General features: G+C 45.3%; 5 protein-coding genes across 7 annotated transcripts; 2 read left to right on the top strand and 3 right to left on the bottom strand.

Annotated features, from left to right (window-relative positions):
• The first annotated feature begins 711 nt into the window (after positions 1-711).
• On the top strand, positions 712-4,805 carry LOC148173469 (uncharacterized). Its single transcript, XM_088039884.1, has 3 exons — positions 712-792; positions 918-1,064; positions 1,116-4,805. The coding sequence occupies exons 1-3, from the start codon at positions 712-714 to the stop codon at positions 4,704-4,706; spliced, it is 3,819 nt and encodes a 1,272-aa protein (XP_087896010.1). The 3' UTR covers positions 4,707-4,805.
• A 94-nt stretch (positions 4,806-4,899) lies between these two features.
• Positions 4,900-9,039, bottom strand: LOC148173467 (uncharacterized). The gene is made up of 6 exons (XM_088039883.1): positions 7,853-9,039; positions 7,521-7,803; positions 7,376-7,450; positions 7,289-7,342; positions 5,277-6,175; positions 4,900-5,230 (listed from the first exon to the last, which is right to left on the bottom strand). The coding sequence occupies exons 1-6, from the start codon at positions 8,783-8,785 to the stop codon at positions 4,946-4,948; spliced, it is 2,529 nt and encodes an 842-aa protein (XP_087896009.1). The 5' UTR covers positions 8,786-9,039; the 3' UTR covers positions 4,900-4,945.
• Positions 6,249-7,313, bottom strand: LOC148173468 (deoxycytidylate deaminase-like). Its single transcript, XM_088039924.1, has 4 exons — positions 7,204-7,313; positions 6,911-7,131; positions 6,654-6,864; positions 6,249-6,343 (listed from the first exon to the last, which is right to left on the bottom strand). Exons 1-4 carry the CDS (start codon positions 7,224-7,226, stop codon positions 6,262-6,264), a joined length of 537 nt encoding a protein of 178 aa, XP_087896050.1. The 5' UTR covers positions 7,227-7,313; the 3' UTR covers positions 6,249-6,261.
• Positions 9,040-9,049: 10 nt separating the features above from the next.
• LOC148173466 (unconventional myosin-IXa-like) lies at positions 9,050-18,462 on the bottom strand. Of its 3 annotated transcripts, none has more exons than XM_088039922.1 (7): positions 17,967-18,462; positions 15,873-17,733; positions 15,404-15,808; positions 15,276-15,323; positions 13,700-14,516; positions 13,453-13,652; positions 9,050-13,071 (listed from the first exon to the last, which is right to left on the bottom strand). In XM_088039922.1, exons 2-7 carry the CDS (start codon positions 17,642-17,644, stop codon positions 10,287-10,289), a joined length of 6,027 nt encoding a protein of 2,008 aa, XP_087896048.1. In that variant the 5' UTR covers positions 17,645-17,733; positions 17,967-18,462; the 3' UTR covers positions 9,050-10,286. The 3 variants fall into 3 exon arrangements, with proteins under 3 accessions (XP_087896048.1, XP_087896047.1, XP_087896049.1); XM_088039921.1 differs by lacking the exon at positions 15,276-15,323 and adding an exon at positions 14,700-14,951; XM_088039923.1 differs by lacking the exon at positions 15,276-15,323 and having other exon boundaries at positions 17,967-18,461.
• A 3,367-nt stretch (positions 18,463-21,829) lies between these two features.
• On the top strand, positions 21,830-23,788 carry LOC148173465 (beta-galactosidase-1-like protein 3). Its single transcript, XM_088038378.1, has one exon. The coding sequence runs from the start codon at positions 21,833-21,835 to the stop codon at positions 23,783-23,785; it is 1,953 nt and encodes a 650-aa protein (XP_087894504.1). The 5' UTR covers positions 21,830-21,832; the 3' UTR covers positions 23,786-23,788.
• Positions 23,789-24,355: the final 567 nt, after the last annotated feature.

The raw sequence follows: 24,355 nt of genomic DNA, 5'->3' as shown, positions 1-24,355 counted from the left end.
GTTCAAAAACACACTTTACGTCATAATTCCTGCAGGATTTGAAAGGGGTAAGTTAGATACCTGTAATGAATACATGCCGATTTTGATTGATAGATGGCGCCACAACTGAACGTCAAGTTAAAGTTAAATTTGATTGATCATTTTCTTAGATTTAAATTGCCTGAAACATAGACGTAGATGAGATGAGACGTTGTACAGTTAAGGCGCGATTCCACTTGCTTGGTCTAGCCAGACATCCAAGATTTTAAGAGTCGTTTTTATAATTCTTCAGTCCCTTTCTGCAGAGGTGCAATTGCATCCTAATGTTTTATCTTATGTTTTAAACACGGAAAGGGGCTGAAGAATTATAAAAACGTCTCTCAAATCTTGGATGTCTGGTCTGGTCTGGGCTAGACCAAGCAAGTGGAATCGCGCCTTTAGGAACAAAAGAAATGAGCTCGTGGGCGGGATGAAAAACTTCTTCAGTCGATTTCTCGTTTTTGTTCGAGCAAACTTAAACTATTCCTACTCATTTTACGCAGAATTTCACAAAGATTCCAAATCCGGGTTTATTTGTTTTGCTGGTGACACTCTGACAGAGCTACCAACACTTCCTAACTTTCAAGCCTACCAGTACTTCACCCTATCAAACATGGCTTTGGCCGCCATTGAACTCAACGTCAAGTTAAAGTTAAATTTGACTGTTTTCGTATCACACATAACGATAAGCGAATGATTCTATTCCTATTTCTATTTAATTTTATAGAAATAATTATAAATATTTGCACACTTAAAATCTCCCGTCAAAAAACTGTTTGGCGAACAGATAACACTATCAAATAAAATATAACACAATAAATAAATAATCTTCTTTTTTATCAACAATCAAACGCAGTTGACAAAATAAGTCTTTTTACGTACGAATCGAATTTTTCAAGGCTTGCTATATTACAAGTTGCTTTAAAGAATATGGCAGCAAATGTAAGTCTATTTCGTTTATTTCTTTCGTTTCTTTTTTTCCCATCATTTTATATTTTCTTTCGATTTCTTCATTTCATAATAACCCAAAATTGTTCCTCCAAGTCGTTAACTTTGACTAGATAAGAGCCTAAAATTTTGACCTGCCCTACTTCCAGAGTTTTTCTAAACGTGGGGGAACCACCGACCTTGGAAAACTCTACGAAGACCTGGTGGTGGCGCACCTGGTGCTAGACTTGGTACTCTCCGCCGACGTCTCAAATTTCAACATATCATCAAACGACAAGAATTTCGGCGAGTTCGACGATGTAGTTCTCGAAGTTGAGTCACCGCTGAAGTCTTCCTATGCCATCCAACTGAAGCACCACAACAAGAGAACGTTGGGTTTAGTCCAACTAAGCGCGGAGAAAGGAAACTTTTCTTTGAAGAAGTACTTCAAATCGTACTCGAAAATAAAAGAACGAGAAAACTATAAATTCGTTTTGTTGACAAATCTGCAGTTCGCAACCACCAAAAACGTGAAAATTAACTTCGAAGACGACTCCGTTGAGTTGGAGGTGGTGGCTATCAGAGACTGGTTGTTTCCGGAAGGACTGTGCTTTAAATTCGTCGCTCCAGGTCTCAAAGGAACGCGCAAGACGTTTTTTGAGAGTTTCCTTCTGGTCACCGATCAACCGAACGTGAAACGCACCAAAGACAACATTCTTGCGAAGTTCCAGAAGAAACTCCTCTGCAGAAACGGTGTAGAGGAGTACCTTAAGTTTATCAGCCGCTGGAGCCAACGCGAGGGCGAGAAAGAACAACTCAACAAGCCATTCATGCAAGAGGTCATCCTCCTCAGTGTGTTGAACAAAGCGATCAAGCCTCTTTCGTTCGGAGCGACTTCCGCAGACGTGGAGGTGCTCCGGGAAGCCTTCGATAGTTTCCCGGTGACCTGTATCGACGAGGAAAACTACGAGGTGGTGAAGACGATGTGGAGGACCACGCGCGCGGGTGAGAAAGTCCGCGAGCGCTACCAACTCCTCGAAGACGATGATGGCACTTTGAGCAGACTCGCGTGGTTGGCGGACGAAGCGCCTCTGGTTGTCTCACGGAAGGATGCGATCCAATTGTGCCCCAACAAAAGGTTTGTTCTTCTTAACAGCACCACCGAGGGGGCCTTCCGATGCTTAACAGACTTGAGAGACAAACCCCAGTTGTACGAAAAAATAGTGACTAGTTTGAAGTTGTCGATCCAAGGAAAAGCCCCCATTAGTCTGAAGGAGCTTATTGGTGACCACCACGAACTCGAGGAGGTCTTCACCACAGACGCTTTGCTGCGGATTTCTAGGGGGTCGTACCACTTCGAGGGGGGCGAACAGATCTCACAGCGCTACATCAACAGGTTTCTGTGGGGGCACACCATCGATGGTAACTTCTTGAAAATGGTGGATATCAGCACCACCATTATTCTCGACTGTTTTAACCTCGAGACCAAGAAGAGTTTTGGTAACTTCAACTTCATCGACATCCCCGAGTTTCTGGAGAAACGCAACGGAGGCAAAGACGTCCCGCTTTACCACTCTTCTCCATGTCTTCAGAACTTCACCTCTGGCCCCAACGTTTTTGTGACATCTTCACTTTGCTCCCACGACGATTTCCTGAAAGTGTGCGAGTTCAACGGCACTGATTGTCACCAGCTAAGACTAGAGGCGACGAGTCTTCAGTGGATTCGAAGTCGAGGAAACACGCGCGATCTGGACAAGTACCGAACGGAAGACGACGTGGAGGAAACCACTCTTTATGGTGACCAAGAGAACGCCATCAACGTGGTGATCGGCGATCCGGGGATGGGAAAGACAGAGCTGTTGAAGAAGTTGAAGAACCATTCTTCTGCTGGGAGTTGGGGGGTGTTGATGACACCCAAAGACATAACTTCGTTCTGTGCACAAAACGAAGACATCCTCGAGTTTGTTCTTCGGGGGAAAAGCGAGGTGGAGCGCGCGGTGGTCCAACACTTGGTAAAACAAAGGAAGGTTGTCTTCTTCTGGGACGGACTCGACGAAATTAGTCGGTGCGACCTCGAGACTATTATTGGTGTGATCAAGAGCCTCCAGTGTGGTCATTGGATCGCCGCCAACACCTACTTGAAGACACTTCTTGAAAGGAGTTTCGACGTGTTGGTGAGGACCATCAGTCCTTTCAACAATGCGCAATTAGATTCTTATTTTCGACGTTCCGGTACTGACATCCAGAGGAAGTTTTCGTTCTTCCAGACGGTGTTGAAGGACAGCGACATGTTATCCATTCCTCTGCAGATCTCCATGTTGACTGAGCTAACAACGAGGAAACGGACGGTTTCTGTGCCGGACCTCTTCGAACACATTATTGAAGACAAGTTTGAGAGGTACTACAGCGAGAAGGCGGGAGTGCAGAGCCCCAACGACGCCCTGAAGGAAATCCTCAAGATCCACAAAAAGTCCATGTACAAAAAGTACGAAAGTGCCGCTCTGAAGATGTTCGTTTCGCCGGAGAGGCTCCCGCGGGATGTTGACAGTGAGGGCTTCCAAACCGAAGCCGACTGCTTGGGATTGGTGAAGGAAACGCACGATTTCCTCAAGTTAAACCAGATTTTCGCGGAGTTCCTTGTGGCGAACTACTTCCTGGAGCATCCCGAGGGGTTAAAGAACACTATTCTGAAACCCGAGGGGACGCGAATTCTCTTTTTCCACGACTTACTGGTGAAGAGGAAGGACAAAACCCCCACGTTCGTCCTCCCAGTTGAGCACCTCGATAACTTCTACGTCGTGGACAACGAGGACGACTTCTTCACGTTGAAGGAAGAGGCGGACTTCGTCGAAGCCGCCAGACACGCGGAGCTTCTGAACGACAGCCACACACCCCAAACCATCAGTGTCTTGTATTTTTGCACCAAGTTCGGTTACGACGTCTTCGAGAAGTTCCCTGAAATTCCTTTGGTGAAGACGCGGAAAGGCTCGAGTTTGTTGCACCTGGCGGTCACTTGCAACCGTGAGAACATCGTCAAGAGACTCCTCTCCGTGGAGGCTTACCACGTCTCCATCAACGACACTGATGGACGTGGTGAAACCGCGTTGTACAAAGCGTGTAAAAACGGCTTTTTCAACATCTCCACGTTGTTGTTGACCGCAGGCGCCGACTTCCACCACGGCAAACCTAACGGCTCCACGCCTCTTTACACGGCCTGTCTTCACAACCATCCGGAGATCGTCCAGCTGTTGATCGACCACCATTGTCAAGTTGATGGTGGAGATTCCGGCCCAACTCCTCTTCACGCTGCTTGCTGGAACGGCCATCTCGCCGTCGTCCAACTCTTACTTAAGCATGGCGCTGATGTGAATGCGTTCTTTGAAGGAACTCCTCTTCACCTCGCTTCGCGGAATAACCACAGCGCTGTCGTGGAGTTGTTACTTCAGTCCGAGGTTGATGTCAATCGCGCGCAAGAAGATGGCGTCACCGCGTTATTCCTCGCAAGCCAGGAAGGAAGCGAAGAAAATGTTAAACTCTTATTGGAAGCGGACGCTCATGTTAATTTGTGTACGAAGAGCGGAGAGTCTCCTCTTTATATAGCTTGTCAGAACGGCCACGAGGCCGTTGCAAGAATGTTGATCGACCATGGGGGCGATGTTAACGTGGCGACCACCAGTGGATGGACACCTCTTCAGATCGCAGCACAGAAGAATTACTCAACAATTGTAAAACTACTAGTTGGGGCTGGGGCAGGGAAGTAAAATTTTTATCGTGTAATTCGCTCCTGTCAGAGTGGACATTTGCAACCTAAACCATCGCCAACTTCGTTCAATCCGCGGCTTTGGAAGTATTCGCACTAGCGCCATGTAATAATGACTAAAACCCGATTTACGCAGCACCGCCATTGCAACATTTGCAACAGGATCGAATCACACGATAAAATAGATAGTAAATGCGGCAAAGCAACAAAATAAATTCGGCGTTTGAATTATCCCCAATCTCAAACTTGCATGAACTGAATCGAAATAATAACATACGAGGTGACACTCCCCAAAATAAACCCAATTAAAGTAAAATCCACGGGGAAAAACCCGGCGGCCGAAAATTTCGGTTGCCGGCAAGTCGTTTGTTGAATCAACAGCAGAATCTCGTCCTTGAGCATCTTCATCTGGGGGGATCTTGGGATCGTTGGAATCTCATTCAAGCAGGTGAGGCAAATGACGGTGATTTTCTGCGACTGGCAGATGGCGGTCGCACAAGAGTGTGCCAGAAGTGAAACAAAGATCTTTGAAACAACGAATGGGGTTAGAGTTTTGATTAATCTGACTTACCAGAAGGGTGATCATCCACATGGCGCATAAAGAGATTAGGTCGCCTTCATAGTGCGCTCCTTGGAGGTCCTTCGCGGCCAACGCGTACACCAGTAGAAGATTCGTTAGATTTATAATAAACGCGATTATAAAGACGATGATCATCAGGAAGGGAACGCCGAAAATGTCGTTAAAGGCGTCGACGAGGTCGCACACGAGACCATAATCTTTCCGGATTTTCCTCAAATCGCAACAATTTTTCCAAGTACAATTAGCTTCAAGCAGTTTGTTCAGAGACAGAAAGAGATGTTTAATTAGCACAGCCGACTCGAACATGAAGAAGACAATCAGGTTGCAGATATAATACATGAAGCTTCTTCCGAGGTAAAACCGGAAGATGTGAAACCCCAGAGTGGTATTCCACACGTAAGCGTCAAAAGATAAGATTACAGTCATGTAGATATTGAAGATGACGAATTGGACCCAAAAGCTGGCCTTAGTGAAGCATCGGACGTAGTGTTGCTTCGAGAGGTTGAAAGCCGTGTTGAGGTACTTCTTCAGGGTGTCGTTGTGACAAAACACCAATAGAATTCGTGAAATTACACTGAAAACTGAGAGGAGCAGGTTGGCCAACTTGTCTGTTATATGCACTGTGATATGTAAGTCAGGATATACATATTTCTCTCTACCGTAAAAGGTGTAGGCGGAAATCGCAACAACTCCAAGAATGTGGGAAAAAGAATACAATTTAAACTTAAGAGAAACTGGACTTTCGAACTCCCCAAACTCGTGAGGAGGTAAAAGACCGAAAATGTTACACAAGACGAGGAGGGGCTTAACAAAACTGAAATTTCTTTGCCTCGACATCGCACTGTATATCGACTGAGAGGGTGGAGCAATTTTCGGTAATGTTTTTGGTCAATGGCCCAATTAATTAAATGGAAATATAGATTTTAGTTATTACAAGATTAAAATAATAAACGAAAATATTCGTTCAATTCCGATATTAAAAGTAGCCGTTATTGCAAATTCTTCGACTTTCAATGTCCTTAAACTCAATGGTGAACTTTCTCTTCGATTTAAATTGCCTGAAACAGAGACGTAGATGAGATGGAGGCGTTGTACAGTTAGGAGCAAAAGAAATGAGCTCATGGGCAGAATGTACCCCTTCCTTCTCGTTTATTTTTGAAGCAACCTTAAACTATTGGTGCTCATTTTACGCAGAATTTCACGGAGATTCCAAATCCGGACCCAAAATCTACAAATAACTGAGTTTATGGGGTCCACGCGTGTGTAAAAAAACATAGTGCGCATTAACAAATTTGTAAAACAACGCCCAAAAGCTCATTGCTTTTGCTGGTGATACTCTGACAGAGTTACCAACACATTTAAGCCTACCAGTACTTCACCCCCGCGCTATCAAACATGGCTTTGGCCGCAATTGTACTTTTCTTCTTCCAGTGCTTGTCGGACAAGTACACCACTTCTTCAATACCGTTCTGGATAATCAACTTTGCGCATTCATTACATGGAAATAACGTCACGTAAATAACACAACCGTCCATTACTTCAGCTGTATTGGCAATGGCGTTCAATTCCGCATGACATACTAAAAGTAACTCTTATTGGACTGAAGGAACTTTGTCTGACTGTACCATAAAGATGTTTGTTTTGAAGCGGATCCTCAGAGACTTTGCCCCAAGGATACAAGTCGTCGTGACAGCCCCTCGGCATGCCGTTGTAGCCCGAGCTGAGAACATTCCCGTTTTTATCCACCACACAAGCCCCCACTTGGGTGACGGGGTCTTTGCTGCGTTGAGCCGCCAAAAGGCAAATGGACATGAAATGTTCGTCGTCTGAAAACGAAACTTCGCTTCTGAAAAATGATTCAGTTAGTTAAGACTTGGAATATCAGAAAACGTTCATTAGTGAAGAGGTTTTAACTTACAAGCGGTTGGAGAGGTCGTCCATAATTCGAAACTACCAAATGTGCGCAAAAACGATTTGTTTATTTTGATTTCAAGGTTATGCACGTGGTGACAGCGTGGCGCCATCTTCGGACAGGCAGCGCAACAGAGTGCAGGAAACTGTAATCAAGTTTTGGCTTTTGTTTTTTTAACAAATTCCAATTTGAATTTTCCTCCGTTCTTTTAACTTAAACCTCAATTTCCATCCGCAGAGGTAAGAAAACTCAACTATTTGAACAGATTTTAATTCCTAAGTCTACAGAATGTGCCAAAGACCAAAAAGTAGCAACAAAATCTCAATGATCAATAAACTGGATAGAAATGATAATATACGAAGTCACGGTCCCAAAAATAAACCCCAACAGGGTAAAATCCACGGGGAAGAAACCCGCGGCTGAAAATCTCGGACAACGCGACGTCGACAGCTGTGCCAGAAGCTTCAACTCCTCTTTCAACAGTTGCTCTTTGTTTGTGGACGGAAGAGTAGGAATCTCGTTCAACCAGTAGAAGCAGATCTTGGAGATGTTCTCCGACTTGGAAATAGCTCCGGCACAGCCGTACGCGAGCAAAATCGTAAACATCTGTAGAAAAAAAAAACAGTAAAATCGATTTTAGCAAAGGAGGTTTTACCAGAAGCGTGACCATCCAGAGCCCACACAAGATGATCAAATCCGTACCGTATTGCGACCCGTCGATATTCTTGTCTTTCGTCACGCCGTAGACCAGCAACAAATCGGTTAAATTTAGGACGTACGAAATGACCACGATGATGACCATGAGGATGGCAAAGCCGAAGATGCTGTTGAAGTAGTCGACCAACTCGCAGATGCTGTTGTAGTACTTCCTCATCTTCTTCAAGTCCGCGAAGTGGTCCTTCTGGTCGTGAACACTCCTGTTGAGTTTGAACTCGGTCAAAACGTACTCTTTGCGTTCGTCGTCGTCGTCGCACATCAGGTTCTTGACGAGCGTCTCCAGCGCCTCGCCCAACGAAGCGAAGAAGTGTTTGATGGGAAGAACCGAATGAAAAATGAGAAAAATCGACAAATTACACATGTAGTAAGTGAAGCTGCGGCCGACGTAATACTGGAACATCTTCAACCCCACGGAATTGATCCACAAATAGGCGTCGAATAGAATCAGAACGATCATGTATAAGTTAAAAACGACGAAGTAAATTTTGAAGTTCTTCGCCGTGCAACAGTGCAAAAAGCTAAGCGAGGAGAGTTCGTGGCCTTGGTTAAAAAACACCTTCATCGTCTTCCCGTTGCAGAAAACCAGGAGAATCCGAAGAATCACATTGAAGAGAGTCATCATGAAGTTGGCGATCTTGTCGGTAAGAGCCACCGTCATGTCCATCGACTGGTAAATATAATTTTCTCTCCCGTACGAAGAATGGGCGTACAAGAGAATATTAACGAAGATGTGAAGTAAAGTGTAGAATTTGAACCGGAGGGACACCGCCGTCACGCAACTTCCGTAGTTGTGTGGGGGCGTGATGGCCAACAGATTGCACAGTTTGTAAAGGGGCTGCAAGTAGCACAAGTCCTGTTTGGTTGGGGGCATTGTGGGTGAGCAACTAAGGGAATTAGAGCGGGTGTTAATGGGTTCTCGCGTGTTTGCCGGGTCGATATCTCATCAAACGAATTTTAAACGTATTGTTTTAATTAAATTGATGTAATTTCATTAGGTTTGGAAAGTGGGTGTTTCGTGGAAGCGCAATCTTTCGTGTCGTGGGTTTATTAAGTTGACAGGAATGTGGGGATCGAGGACAACATGCTATCGCACTATTTGTCTTTCAGATTCTCGAATAAATAAGAGAAGTTCGTGATATTTGTATCATTTATTTACAAAATTATTAGCATATTAAATTTAGAGTATTTTATTTATATTGATATACAATTGTGTCATTATTGTTAACATTTGGTATATTTATGAATTTAGTTATAAACGTTTACTTAACCAACATTTATAGTATGAGAAAAACTAGAAATATGAATTCAGTCATCACTCAGAAGTCCAAGAAAATTGTGCGGCTCGAAGAGATGGGAATGCAGTCATTTGAGCGTAACAGTAGAAGAATTTGGAATGAGAAATGTTAGTAAACTAAACATTAAAACAAGCACAATCTGAACCTGTATGACTGGCGAAACAATCGCATTTTAATAACAAATGCTTTTGATATATTTTATACATTTAACAATAGTGAAACGTTAATATGATTCGCCTCCTAGAAAAAGGAACGAAAATGTGATGACCCAACAATTGAACAAGTGATATCATGAAGTTTCAACAACACTTTTGTTAAAATATATTGATTTTAATATAATTATATAACAGTAATACAATATAAAATGTATTTCGCTTTCAATAAATATTGAAGAATAAATATTTGAAAGTTTATTTCTTAAACAATCTAACCTAAATTATTAATGATCAAATTGCACGTTTCTAGAAATATTAAACAAGAGTACCTATCATAACGAACATTAAAGTATTGCTTTGGTTTTATTTTCCACCAGATTGATTAAGAAATAAAGGATCTGAGTATTGGAATTTAAGTAATAGCCTTGTCATTGTCTACGAATTGGCAACACGAACGAAACAGTACTCTAATTACTTCTACTTTTGATTTTTTGGTTTTGTAAAATTGTTCATCATGCTCGAATTTGGTCCAAAAAATACAAAAAGGAACTCATTTGGAAGAGAAAAATCGGTCCGTCACAACGAGTACTTTCACTAAAACTTTCGTTTTATCAAGTCAATCAATAATAAGCGTTTCAGTTACATCTAAAAGTACAAATTTACAACACTCTTACCCTGCCTATCAAAAGTACACAATTTTCATCATCACAACTGTCAACATAGAAACAGACAAAATTTTGCACTCAACATTAAAACTTAAATGTCATGGTTACACATCTATATCACTTGCGAAAATTGTTATGAAAATATACACAAATAAATGCTTAAGTGTGTTGTTATCACACGATTTTAAAAAATAGATTTTTTGTATCCTAAAAATCTCTTGTTCCCGTCAATGTACAGCACGAAATATGTACACAATTTACACCATGATCGGATCCTCGCAATCTTCGACAACTTTCACAGTGACGTCGGACGACAACTGTCTCTTAAGTTTCACAGGAACTGGAGGAGCGTCCCCTCCGGAAATCGACCTCACCACCTGCACCCTCTCCCCGATGCAGGAGATGTCATCCAAACTCCCATCCCCATCCGTCGACAACATATCATCATCGGACATGGCGTGCGTCAGCGTCGGCAACGTCGACGTCAAATGCTCCTTCTCCTTCTGTATCTCCTGGATGTGATCCACCAACAGATGCTCCTCGTCGTTCGTCTGCTGCTGCGGTTGATTCGCCGGCAGCAGCTCGTCGGGACTGAACACCTTCGAGCTCCGCAGCGACGACAGGCGGTTCGTCGCCGCCTGACACGCCGTGTCCAGCGTGTCGATGTCGTCCAGAGTGTTCCGCACCTTTCGCAACTGCTCGCTGATGATCGTCTCGATGCACTGCGTCTGACTGCCGATGTCCTGGAGGCTGTCTTGCGCCGGCACGACTTTGTTCGTCCGCAGGATGCACGGGGCGAAGACTATCGCCAAGGAGGCGGCGCTCATTCGGTTCGTCTCTTCGTGTAGAGCGACGCGCGCGAGGTGGAAGACCAGACGCTCCATGAGGTCGTAGTTGGGCGTGGGAAGCTTCTTCAGCATGTCGTAGAGGGTGGTGACGCGGTCTTGCGCGTCGTCCAGGTTAGCGGCGGTGATGAAGTTCTCGTAACATTCGAAGGTTAGCAGAGGCTCGGGCATCTCCCGGAGGAAACACTTCAGAACGGAGGCGAGGACGTGGACTTGGTACTTTTCGAAGTCGACTTCTTCGGGGTTTTCGTCCATTTTCACTTTGAGCTCTTTGATTTTCGAGCTCACGCCAGATTTGCGGTAGATGCCTTCCGTGTACGAACCGCAGAGTTCGATGGTTCGGAGTAAGCGTTCAATGACCAGAGGGATTTTGTTGTTTTCTGTTAACAGCGATACCAAAGGCACGCCGAAGACTCGGTTTCGCTCGCCGTGGCATCCCGGCTCTTTATTACAAACTGTTGTTGTGTTGTTGTAACACTTCTTATGACACGTGAGTTTGCAGGATTGGCACACTAAACCCCTCTCGATCGGCCACATGAAGAACGAATTGCAGATCTCGCAAGCGGTGGGGATGTTGATGATTGTCAGAAGGAAAGTGTGCCCTTTGTGCTCGATAGTCTCCACTTTCCTCTTCTTCTCCTTTTTCCGCTTCGTTTTGTTCGGTTTGTCTTCGGCGCGCGTCGACATAAACTCGTTCATGAACCCCCGAAACGCGTTGACACTCATCGTCACCGGGAAGTCTTTATCGTTCTCCTTCTGCTCCCTTTGGCACACCGTCTCCATCGCCTGCATGAAATTCGTTATCAAATCCTTGTATCTAATACAACCGGCGTCAAATCCATGCTTGGTGGCGGCGCTGTAAATCTGCACCAAATTGTCTTTGAACTCCCGCAGCGCCTGTTTAAACAAACGATCGACGTCGCTGGGATTCGCCCCCACCTCGCTCTCGATCTTCATTATCTTATCCGTGATGAACTGCTGCATCAGTGTCAGTTCTTCAGTTCCTGTGATGATCTGATCGGTGCGATCAGTAAACTCCGAAGTTCCGGTCAAACTGAACTTCCCGTCTTCTTTGCGGAAGTCGTATGGAGTCCGCGAGTGTTTTCTTTGTTTGCGCCGGCCGCCTTTCCCCCCTTCGGAGCTGGCATGGGGTTGATCACAGGGCATCTGGATGACACTCTTGTTCTGGATGCACTTCGTGTGGAAGAGTTTCTTGCAACTCGAGCATTTATAGACGTGTGTTAGGAAAATATCGACTTTCCCTCCGCAGAAGGCGCACAGATCGTCCTTCTGCAACCGCTGGATCTTGCGGAATCTGTGCCCGGCCATGATGATGGTGTTGTTCATCCACTTCACGTCGTCCTGAGATTGGTTTTTACTATGGGGGCTCCCGGTGGGGTGCTCGTTGACTATCAAACTCCCCTTGGTGGCGGGGTCGCTGTTCCTACGTCGCAAATCCAACGTGATGTTGTGCCGTTGTCTCTTCGGCGTCTGCGCCTGCTTGGTCAACTCGTGCTGGAGGAACTCCTCCTTGAGAGGAATCTTCGCCTCTTCGATGGTCCCCAGCGTGCTCTTATCCACGCTCCCACCGTCCGTCACCTCTTCACCTAGACTCTTCACGTGGCCTCTCTTCGACTTGCGCGTGTTCCTCACCGGCGCCTCTGGCTTCCCTAATATCTGCTCGAGTTTATTAGGGGTGTGATCGCAGCCACAGTACACTTCTTGTTTCTCATCGTTGATGCGACAGAAATCTCTTTGTCGACGGACTGGTGGTAGACTCTTCAGCCCCTCCAAGTTACGTTTGGCGCTGACGTGGGAAGCCCTGGTGAGTTGAGTTTTCGGGACGAGCTCTTCCGATTTGAAGACTTCCTCCGAGGAGAAGCTGCTGTACGACGACTGTTTCCCTGTGGGGGGCGCCGAGTGAGTGACGAAACTTTCCGAGTCCGTTTCGCTGCGGGTGCTCTGCGTGGACCATTGAGCATGTTTGGGCTTGGGGCGCGACACCGCGCTGGCGCTGATGTGGGAGTCGGTGCTCTGTTGGGACTCCAAGCTCGGCTGGGAAGTCAGCGACTCTTTGCTGCCTTTGGGCGGCGACTCCAAGTCCAACTCCGAGTAGTCAATGGTTTTGTGAGTTTTACTAATCTTGCGCTTCGTCGTCGTGTCGAGGATGATCCCCTCGCGCTTGGTATCCTCCAATCTACAAAAACCAAAGTCATAAAAAATGGCGAACTGCGAAACGGCAGTGCCTATTATTGGAGGTGTTTGAAATGAAACCCATCCGTAACCCCCCAAATTTGGAAATGGCGGACGTTCAAGAAACCAGAGGATGACTGACGTGCGTACTATGGCATCGTCAGAGTCCATTGGTTGCTGGATCGACCACGTGACCGCACGTCACTGAGCAGATCAGCCTACTGAGCTAAAGCGATCAATGTTCAGCTGTGCCATCACTGACACACACCTCCGATCTACATGGTTTGTTGCGGGTATATATCGTGAAAACGGCGCGCCACGCAGCGGTGAGATACAATGTGGTGGTGGGGGAAAACCACCAGTGGCGTAGGTAGAATTCACTCACCGATTATTCTGTTGATAAAGGAAATAAGTAGGAGAGATGTGGGCCGGCAATGATAAAGTCGATCTCAAACTCAATCTACTGTGGCAATTTTCGAGTTCGGCGTCGTCCTGGTAGCAGCTATCAAAGACATACTCATCCGAATCCGGGTCCTTCGCTCGCGCGAGTTCTTCGGAGTTGATGCGTACAGGCCCCGTTGCCAACTGAAACACCTCACATGAAGAAACTCCCCCAATTTTGCCGAACTTACTTGTATCGTCCTTCTGGGAGCGATCGTTTTCCTCACCATGTAGCCTCTGGCATGCGCTTGGAAGGTGACGACGCCTTCTTTAAGCTTCACCAACCAACTCCTTGACTTGTACCCTCTCCACGCCCTCTGGATCTTAAGAACCGCAGTGATCCGCTTCACGGACTTTTGAACGAGAAACATCCGACAGTAGGACTGTATGGTGACGACAGCGCTTTTCACTCTTAAGAAGCGTCTTCGCTCCAAACACGCGCGGAACCACCGCTGCAAAGTGACGATGCTCGCCATGATCTGTTGGTGGAGTTTGCAGTCCAATTTGTGTTTCTCCGACTCGCGCAAGAACACCTTGCTGCTGCCCAACTGGTAGTTATCTCGGTCTAAATTCAATGTCGCCAAGAAGTCGCGGATGTCGTTCTGCGAACTCAACAGTCCTTTCGGCAGGAGGATTCGGTACAACTGGATGAACTCGTCGTACGTCAAACGCACGTTAAATCCCGCCTGTCTGATCCGGACGGTCTCCAGCATTCCAGTGTAGCGCAACTGTCTTTGGACGGTCTCATCGTCGAACTGATTCGGGACTTTATTCCCGTTGGACTTGATGCATCTTATAAAGAACGGGTTGGCTTGGTTTAACGTGTCCATGAGGGAGTGAAGAGACTGTTGGAACTGAGCAGTGACGGTCATGGGTTGTTTGCGGGCTTTTCCCAACTGGCCCTGATTGGTCGCCGTGATCCCCGTCCTCCCCGCTAAAGTTTTGACAGACTGTAAGTTCTTCAGGCCCTTCTTTCCACGCTCGCGAGGACGAAACGACTTGTTCTTCCTATAGAAAACGCAGAGTTAATGGCGAGTTGGAACAAGGCGGCGTGCGACAACACATGCAAAACCCATGCTGGTTAGTATGATGAAAAGTGGGGTTAGAGGTTGGCCGCCATTTTGATTCAAAATGGCGAGGTTGGAGAATGAAATGCCACCACCCGTGGAGCATCCCCAAATTTGTACATACATTACTATTTGATTCGCTCTTTGAATGGCCCTCGCCTCGTCTGGACATAAAACTCGCTCTAAGGCAGAGTTCGGGTTGTTTCCGGTTGAGTCTTTCCTCCTTCGATCGTCATCGACCGTTTTACTACCAGCAGCGCTCCGATTTCGTTGATAAAATTGCGGCCATGACAATCTGTTATAGTTATTATTGCTAGGAACTTCGTTTTCGTTGTTTCTTCCCAGTCTATTGATTGAGAGGATGTTTCGTTGCTTGCTGTGTGTAATGCAGAAAGTTTTAGTGCCTCTCAATCAATCGCTAGTTTTTTTCGGTAGTCAGTGCTACCAACACACTTGTGAATTTAGAGCCCACTCGACGGACGTCAAAGTGACAGTGACGCTAACTTGATTTAGTCAATTTGAAAACCATGCAGTATATTAAAAATGCATGCTATGTTGATGGCGAAATGAAAAAAGGGACAATGGAACTAAAACTTGAAGACATCATTAAACTATCAGAGAGTCGTGGTCGAGTGTTAAACAAAATCGAAAAAATCGAACATGAACATGAACTAATATAACGTCAACCGTTAAAACTTACGCAATTCTGTTAATTGTGAGGTTCACAGCAGAAACCGTCACAAGATGGCTACAGAACCGAATTTTATTAAAATTACTCAAATCAAACGTTCCATTTCAGCGCAAATTTCTACCAAAAATTGTACAAACCTTATAATATTCTCATTAGGAATATGATTTCGTTGATACCGCTGCTGAATGTTATTTTTATTCCCATCGACTCTCCCCTGGCGATGCTTCCTCCCCGCCTCGTGGAAGGCGAAATAAGCGCGAAAAAACGCTCGGACGATTGCCCATCGGAACACCGCCACGGGATCGGCGCCCACCAGCTCTCGCACGAACGCCATCGAACTGTTCTTCAGCACGCCGACGATGTCTTGGCGCATCAGATCCAAATTCTTCTCTCGCATGTCGGTCACTTGGTATTTGACGCGCCCGGCGTAGTGGATGACGATGAAGGCGCCTTCTTTCTTCTGCGGCTTGTTGTAGAATTTGTTGTCTTTGTGAACTGTGTTAAACTTCTGGAGAAGCGTCTCGTTCGTGGCCCCGGGGAAGCTGCAAAGACAATACGAATTAATCACACACCTCCTTCGGCGTCGTTTTTATTAATTAAACTTACTTGCACTGGTCGTCCAGGAGGCACAGCAGCCCGTTGGGCTTGCCCTCGATCAGCTGAAGACATCCGGTGTTGTCCATGAAGTCGATGTTGTTCCACCGGATCCCTTCTTTTCGGTACTCTTCCTGCTCGTACTTGAAGACGTGCTGGTTAAAATAATACTGCAAATGTTCATTGGCGTAGTTGATGCACAACTGCTCGAAACTGTTGTGCAACCCGAAGTCCTCGAACCCGAAGATATCCAGCACGCCAATGGAATTCCCCTGGTGTTCTCTCAGAGTGTCCTTCTTCGACAACAAGGCGTGGTTCACTTGTAAAACAATCCAATCGAACAAAGCACCGTACAAACACTTCGCCATGGCGTCGCGACTGGCTATCGCTTCAGGCAGTTTGTAGGTGATGACGAGGGTTTCCCCGGAAGCGCGCGCCTTCTTGGCGGTGAGAGCTTGGAGGAGAGTCTCTTGTTTGACTCGGAGGAGCTCCGAGATCAAGTAGACAACTTCCGGGTTTTTAACACCGACGGACTCGTCATGGTGGTACGCGGGTCTGCGCGGTTGGAACTCCACGTTTCCCAAGAGGAGGACCGCCGAGAGGACGGAAAACAGGCGTCGCTGCTTCTCCGCCGTGAAGCCCACCATCTCCATTGACTGTTTCAACCGGGAGAACTCGTAGCTCTCGTCGACGTTCTCCAGCGTGTAGCAGGACTTGTTGAGATAGTAGTACTGGTCGGGGGTTTTGAGGTGGAGGAGTTGTTTCTCCTGCTCGGTGGCGCCTTCGAGGAGGTAGTAAAAGACGTGGTAGTTGCGTTCGTTGCGGCCTTGGGAGCAGATGCGGGACTTTTCCAGGAGGTATTTTTGGACGACGGCGCCGTGGACCATCCCGTTTTCCTTGTAGTTGACTTGAATGAACTTTCCAAAGCGACTGGAGTTGTTGTTGTGGGCGGTTTTTGCGTTACCGAAGGCCTCCAAGACCGGGCCTGCGCTGAGGATGGTTTGTTCGACACCGCTGCCGTGGGAGCCTTTTTGGCTGAGAGCGGTGAGGTGGTGGAGGAGGAAATTCGTGCTTTCGGTCTTCCCCGAGCCGCTCTCGCCGCTGATGACGATGCACTGGTTCTTCCGGTCTTTTAACATGCAGTAGTAGGCGGTGTCCGCGACGGCGAAGATGTGCGGGGGTAAATTCGGCCCCAGTTTCCGGTTCTGGTACAGTTTGACATACTTGGGGTTGTAAATGGGGTAGAATTTGAAAGGGTTTAAAGCTATGAGTATTGATCCTACATAGGTGTAAATGTGCCCAGCCACAAATCGCGCGCGGAGATTGTCTAGCAAAGTCTGTTCGTTCAAATCAGGCAATTGGCACAGATCCGGGTACTCCCTGTCTTTGGGTTGGTACAGAAACCGGTGGAAATAGTCCTTGATCAGTTGGGGGTCCATGACGAAGTGGTCCTGCCATCCATAATCGCTTACCTTCTCCCGGAGATAGAAGCGATAGGACGACTGATCCGTGCGGTTCTTCGGCCAGAGCATCATCACCTGCACTGGGTTCTCCGAGGGGGCTAACCGCCGCTCCTTGCATTCTTCGCCAAAGTCGTCGCCGATCACCTCGGCGAGCTCATAGATGAGGTTCTCATTAAGCAACAGACGCTCGACGATACAAGAAACGATCTCTTCTGAAGTGGTCTGTTTGCTGGCCTCCACCGACAGGGCTTCGTACAGTGCTGACAGGGCCCCCACGTACACCTGGACGATGTAGCGGTTGTTTTCCGTCGTTGGCAGCATTGTCACTTCGTGCACTAGTCTAGTTGAGGATTGGCGTTTTGGGGCCCCATGGAGCCGCGCGACTTAGGTGCACCCCCGCATATCTGCAACTAAACTACTTCGGTGAGTTTCGGGGGGCGAAATTGGGGTCACATGTTGCGTCCGCCACCACTAATTGATCGTTTCGCTGCCGAACTAATTGAAATAATTGAATGAGTTCATGACATGTTGGGACGAAAATGACAGTTGCAAGCAACACCCATCATAATACGAACCAAACATAACTGCTGTGGTGTCGCCGCCCATATGACCAGTGAAACATACTTTTCAGAATTACACGTACCTCGTTTCAAGCACTCCTATAACGATAACAGAGCGCCGCTGGTTGTTACACTTTTCTGAAAATTTCCCATTTCATTGTGAATTGTTAAACACATTGCAAAAGAGGGCCAACATCCACCATTTTTTTATTATCAACTCACAGAACAAACTTCATCACAGGAGGCACTCGTGTATCAAGGTCGGGACACGTGACGTGCCCGCCAATTATGAATCACACGTCCACGTCGGTTCTTGGATTTTACTTTTCCGCCAAGATTTCTGATAAATGGCCTGAATAAACACATCCGAAGAATTTCGGGTCTGTTATCCCAGCGTTCTGATAAGATTACAGCCAATAAATGGGTAATCGCTAATCAATTAGTTGATTCATAGTTGGCGTTACGTAATTTTACTGCTTTTTATGTTATAATAAACTTGTGGATGCATAATCATTTGGTTTTCATCGATTCACCTGCGAAGTTAACACGTTTGTAGTTACACATACTTTTAAAGGTAATAACAACAGACAAACAAGACACAATCTTATCTCAAAATGTGTTAGTTTTTACTATGAAAAATTACTTTTTAAATAAACACAAACTGAAATTTGTAAGTAAAACTTGAAAGCGCAGTGGTCCAATTTGACGATGACTAACTAATTATTGTTTTGATTGATTTATTTATTATTGCATTTCTGAGAATATTAGGAACGCGTCCCGTAACACAACGGTGTATATTTAGTTGCCTACCTACACTAAAATTTGCGGGACATTTAAATTAAATTTGAATTTTTCTTCAAATATCCTGGAGCATTTAACAATTTTCCGTTTCGAGATGCAACTGTAATTTGGGCGTGAGGGAAATAAATCAAATCAAAATCTGTTGATTTGTGTACAAATTTTATTAACTCAGACACTCTACATTCAAAAATTACTTAATAAAGTTAACACATTTGAAAATCTTTGGCTTTAAATGTTAACAGTCAAAAAAACGATACAAATTCAAGAGTAAGAATCTTCGGCGTATTGAGGCAGGACCGGGCTGTCCAGGATTGGATCCCCAATGAAACAAAAGAGAGTAACACGTGTTTTATCTGTGAAAGTGAAGGACACAAATGTACACTCACCCGGGGGTCTCCACCCCCTAGCTGTAGACGATGAGCGGCTCGAACTGTAGTCATCTGTTAACCCTTTTGGAGATCTTTTTCAATTCACATCTTTTTCGAGGGTCATCAGGCTAGTGCCCACGGAAGTCCTAGGTATCTAAAATATAAGAGGGAAACACAAACAAAAGCAAATGCGAAAGAAGAGCATAAACAAAAGATACTCGGTGGGTGCTAGCACTCCACATTTCCGCATATTCGGGTTAGTGCCGTATTAGTATCCCAAAATGTTAGTTTTCCAATAGTTAGTTATGGTTAAAACCCCAATGTTACCAAATCTTATACCATTTGTTAATTTGCGCACTTATTCTAAAACTTATTTTATAACTTAATTTCTAAATTCATTTGCTAACTTAACTAACTATACTAGGTACAGGTGAGCTCTGAAATAAAGACATTCAAAAGACATTAATTTGAAGAAAGAAGTCGACCTCCTGTTCTCCAGTCCGATGATGACTGCTGCACTCTGTAACACCAAGAACATTAAAAACTCCTAGACAATTTCTGAAAAGGAAAGTAGTAATGAAATGGGGCTTGCTTGCTGGCCGGGGCGTTGTCTCCTTGCGTCCTGAAGATCCTCCTGAAAGTCCTGTTCTCCACTCCGATGATGTCTGCTGCAACCTATAATATCAAGAACAGAACATTAAAAGCTTCTAAACTATCCCTGAAAAAAATAAATAAAATGAAGTGTAATTGCTTGCGGAGGGCGATGTAGCAGGGTAGAGCATCCATGATGTTCCTCGAAGTCAACCAGGAGAACTCTGCAGACGTCTGAGACCTGAAACATTACATAGTGCATGTTTGTGTTAGTCCCGTATTATTAGCCCAAAATGTTAGTTTCCAGAGAGTTAAATATTTCAGTTAGATTTAGTGGCGGATTCCCAGTAACTTAACTTATTTCATAACTTACTTACTAACTTAATTACTAGCTTACTAGCTAACATAACTAACTATACTAGGTACAGGAGAGTTCTGAAATAAAGATATACAAAATTATTATTGAAGATCTCATCCTCTCTGGAACACATCTGAAACACAAACAGAAATTAATAAAAAAAAACACACATGAGGAATCGCTCCTATGCTTCATGACTAAGAAAAGTGTGCAACATTTGTTCCCATCAACCCATCTGAAGATTTCCGTGGAGAGAGCCAACAGGAATGAGTCCTGAAGCTTCTCATGTTTTTTTACAGTGGACAGGTCGCTAGCAAACCTGTCCACAAACCCTCCTCCTTTTATCCGGGCTTGGGACCGGCAGCAGCGTCCTTAGTGCCTTACTTAATGCACCCCAGGACGCTGCAGGCGGAGTTAAAAATTGATAAGACAATCAAGAATTCATCCATACATCCAGAGCACTGAAAGACAGTTTCGTTGATAATAAACCATCACTAGAACCAACGTTGCAACGATTCAATTTCAAAATAGTTCCACTTCTCACAGAGGCAATGTTAACACGTCTGTCTTCGACGAGAGCCACCGCACAACTGCTCCCCGACCGACTAATTAAGGCGATTACGTGATTACCTAACTCAAATTCGTCATTTCCAAAAAAGTTATTTGTTGGAGACAAAGGCCTGAACAAGAACTGCTAAGATCGTTAAATAAATTATGTGATTATCTAACTGCGCAAAAAATTGTTCGGTAACAAATAAAGACACTGCGCTTCTGAAAACGAATGTTCCTGAAACTACTACGACTAACTTTAAATAAAAGCAAAATGTTTAAACTTATAAACGAAAACTAATAAACTAACGCGAAATGTGACTAAACTGAAACGACTCTAAGCGAACTATTTAAATTTCTGTATCTATTCACAAGAGACGAAGCTGCGCATTGAATGAAAAGTTACGCGAAATGTTTCAGCACTGCACTGCCCCCAAATAAACTCACGTAGCACCTTTCAATTAAATCCAAAACGGCACTATTTCACTGCACATACACAAACACATCCGTCTCCTCCAAGTCGCAGCGCTCAACTGATCAAACAAAGGGACAAAGTCATTACGAAATCTCGGCAAAAACTGTACTTCGCGTATATTCGTCGCTATATTAAAAGCGCCGAACTGGTTATTATTTTCGCGCAAAAATTCAAACAAATGGGAAATTCTAACTTGTGAAAGGACTATTTGAAACGACTAATCGAAATTCGACTGTAACTTGCGGAATAAACGGCTGTATTGTTGGTTGCCTATGCCACATGTCATTTCAGGGAATGAAAAAAATTGAGCTACCCTGATACTAAAAGTCTCAATTTTTTTATTTAACTGGTTTAAATTTTACTCTTTTCATTAGGTAGACCTAGCAAACAAAAAATGTATTTTGGCGAATTTAAGATCGCGGTTTGTGTCTTCACTCCATTTCTGGTTTGGGTCTGAAATATTGACCAAAGCTTGTGAGATATTGTTATAGATGTCGCCACTTCCTGTTGTGGTTAAAATTTTGCTGGAAATTCAAAAATAAACCCAATTTTTTCTTAAAATTCGCCATTTGTAAAGACTTTGAGCGTAATCTCTCCTGTTCAAACGCTACTTAGAGTCTTATCAGTTGTTAACCAGTTTGACAACAATCCTGTCAAATCAGATCACCACGAAAACAATAAAATTCGTTTTTAGAGTACTTGAACAACCGAATTCATGAGTGTTTTGTTAGTTTTATCTTCACTTCTTGAGATAGTGTCGATGACTATATAAAAAAACATCGAAATCTTATTATTTAAGTTCTTACGATGCTTTCCGCCTTGCTCCCTTTCCTGGTGGTCGCCGGAGCCTCCGCGGCGCTCCCAACCCTATATGAACACTACACCGCCGACGGCATCTCCTCCGGACTGTCAGCAGACCAACCCTTCTTCACCCTCAATGGGAAGAACATCACCATCCTCAGTGGCGCCATGCACTACTTCCGCATTCCTCCACAGTACTGGAGAGACCGTCTGCGAAAACTGCGCGCTGCTGGACTAAACACCGTCGAAACTTACGTCGCGTGGAACTTGCACGAGCCCCAAAACGGCGTCTTCGACTTCGGCGCTGGCGGCTCCGACTTCCAACAGTTCCTCGACCTGCAAATCTACCTGCAGATCGCACAAGAAGAAGACCTGTTTGCGATTGTCCGCCCGGGCCCTTACATCTGCGCGGAGTGGGAATGGGGCGGCTTCCCCAGCTGGTTGCTCCGCGAGGAAGGCATCACTGTGCGAACCTCGGATCCTGTGTACATGGGGTACGTCGAGCGGTACTTTAAGAAGTTGCTCCCTCTGTTGGTGGAGCTGCAGTTTACGAAAGGGGGCCCGATTATTGCCGTGCAGGTAGAGAACGAGTACGGATCGGCCCCCACGAAGGACTTGGAGTACATCCAAGAACTCCACGATCTCCTGAGGAGTGAGGGGATCGTGGAGCTGTTGGTGTCTTCGGATGGGGCCGGGAGCGGCTCCTCCGGGACTCTGCCAGAGCTGATTTTCCAAACTGTGAACTTCGGGGGGAATCCCAAAGGAAATTTCGACACTTTGAAGAAGTTCCAACCGGACAAACCCATCATGGCGATGGAGTACTGGACTGGGTGGTTCGACCACTGGTCGGAGTACCACCACACTGTGGACAACGACACGTTTTATGACATCTACAAGACGATTTTGACGTATCCAGCGTCGGCGAGTATGTACATGTTCCATGGAGGTACCAACTTTGGGTTCCTCAATGGTGCCAATATTGGAATTGGGGATAATTCCGGGTATCAACCCACAACCACCAGCTATGATTACGACGCGCCCTTGTCAGAATCCGGTGACTACACAGGGAAGTACGAAATAGTGAAGACGCTCATCCGGGAGTTGACCACTGTGGAGACTTCAACGCCGGATCAACCGGAATTGGTACCGCGAGTTGCCTATCCTCCTGTGGTCATCGACGGTCAACTGAGCTTCGCTGACGTGGTGGCGTTAGCCCCCGAAGTTATCCAAAGCGAAGTTGCCGTGGCTATGGAAGATTTACCGATTAATAACAACTCGGGGCAAAGCTACGGCTATGTGGTTTACCGTCACAAAGACTTAACAGTTCCGGCAAATTCGGTGCTCACCATAACAGCGCATGTTCGTGACACAGTCATGGTTTTGGTCAACGGAGAGCTACTCTCAAGTTCTTTGGCCAGCAGCGACGATTTGAACTCTTTTGGTTACTACCGACAAGCAAATTCTAATATTACTTTGAGCACCACAGACCTGGAAGGCGCGACTTTGGATCTGGTCATTGAAAACTGGGGGCGTGGGAACTTCGGCAACCTCTACCACCAGAAGAAGGGTTTGACTGAAGACAACAAAGTCTTCATCAACGACGAAGAGGTAACTTCCTGGGATATCATCCCTCTGGAGTTCAAAAAGGCGTGGAATTCGCAACTCAGCGGATGGAAGTCTTTCGACAGTGCGAGTGTGGGTCCTGGACTGTACAAAGGGACTCTAACAATTGAAGACGAGCCCAAGGACACGTTTATTGACATGCAAGATTGGGACAAAGGGATCGTCATAGTGAACGGATTTGTCCTTGGCAGACACGCGTTGATTGGGCCGCAGCAGTCGCTGTATCTGCCGGGGCCTTTTTTGCAGAAGGGTGACAACGAAATTGTCGTCTTCGAGCAGTTCAAGTCGAGCGGGCAGATCAAGTTTTCAGAAGAGCAGATATTCAAAACTGTTTAACTTGTTTTGTTGTAAATTAATTAAATAAAGAAATTTATAGTTTGGTTTAGGTTGCAAATTTCGAAATTTTGATCGTGTAAGTCGTTCTTGTTGCTAAAGTTGTAATGGGGGACAAAAGACGATTGTTGCCCTATTCATAAATAAGCGAGATTGCGGCCGAGTCTGAATTAGAGAGCCCACCTTTACATTAAAAAAAAAATAAAATTTTGAATTCGAACTATCTAATATCGATTTCTGAAGTAAAAAATTGCGAGAGAAACGATTCCGAAAAGGGTTGTTGTTTGATATTTGCCATAACTCCGGAAATATCGAGCAAAATCGTTTTCGAACCTCCAAAATTTTGGCCCTCTGGCGACAACTCAAAATTTCAAACGCCTCTAACTCTGTTATTTGATGACATGCGAGAAAAATAAGGATATTTTCGAATTAAGCGCGAAATTTTGTGTTTAATGAGCCCATATAGCTTAGATTTCCCTAACAAATATCGACCGAATTACATTTTCAGAGGGTGATTTTAGGGTCGTTTTCAAGACGCTGTTTTGGCGCGAAAACTGCGTTTAATGTTATTGA

Source organism: Gnatocerus cornutus, chromosome 6 (genome assembly GCF_029298725.1).
Source record: "Gnatocerus cornutus isolate USDA-ARS CGAHR chromosome 6, icGnaCorn1.1, whole genome shotgun sequence".
NCBI classification, from domain to species: domain Eukaryota; kingdom Metazoa; phylum Arthropoda; class Insecta; order Coleoptera; family Tenebrionidae; genus Gnatocerus; species Gnatocerus cornutus.
Note: the sequence above shows the minus strand (reverse complement) of the source record. Positions and strands in the feature narration are given on the sequence as shown.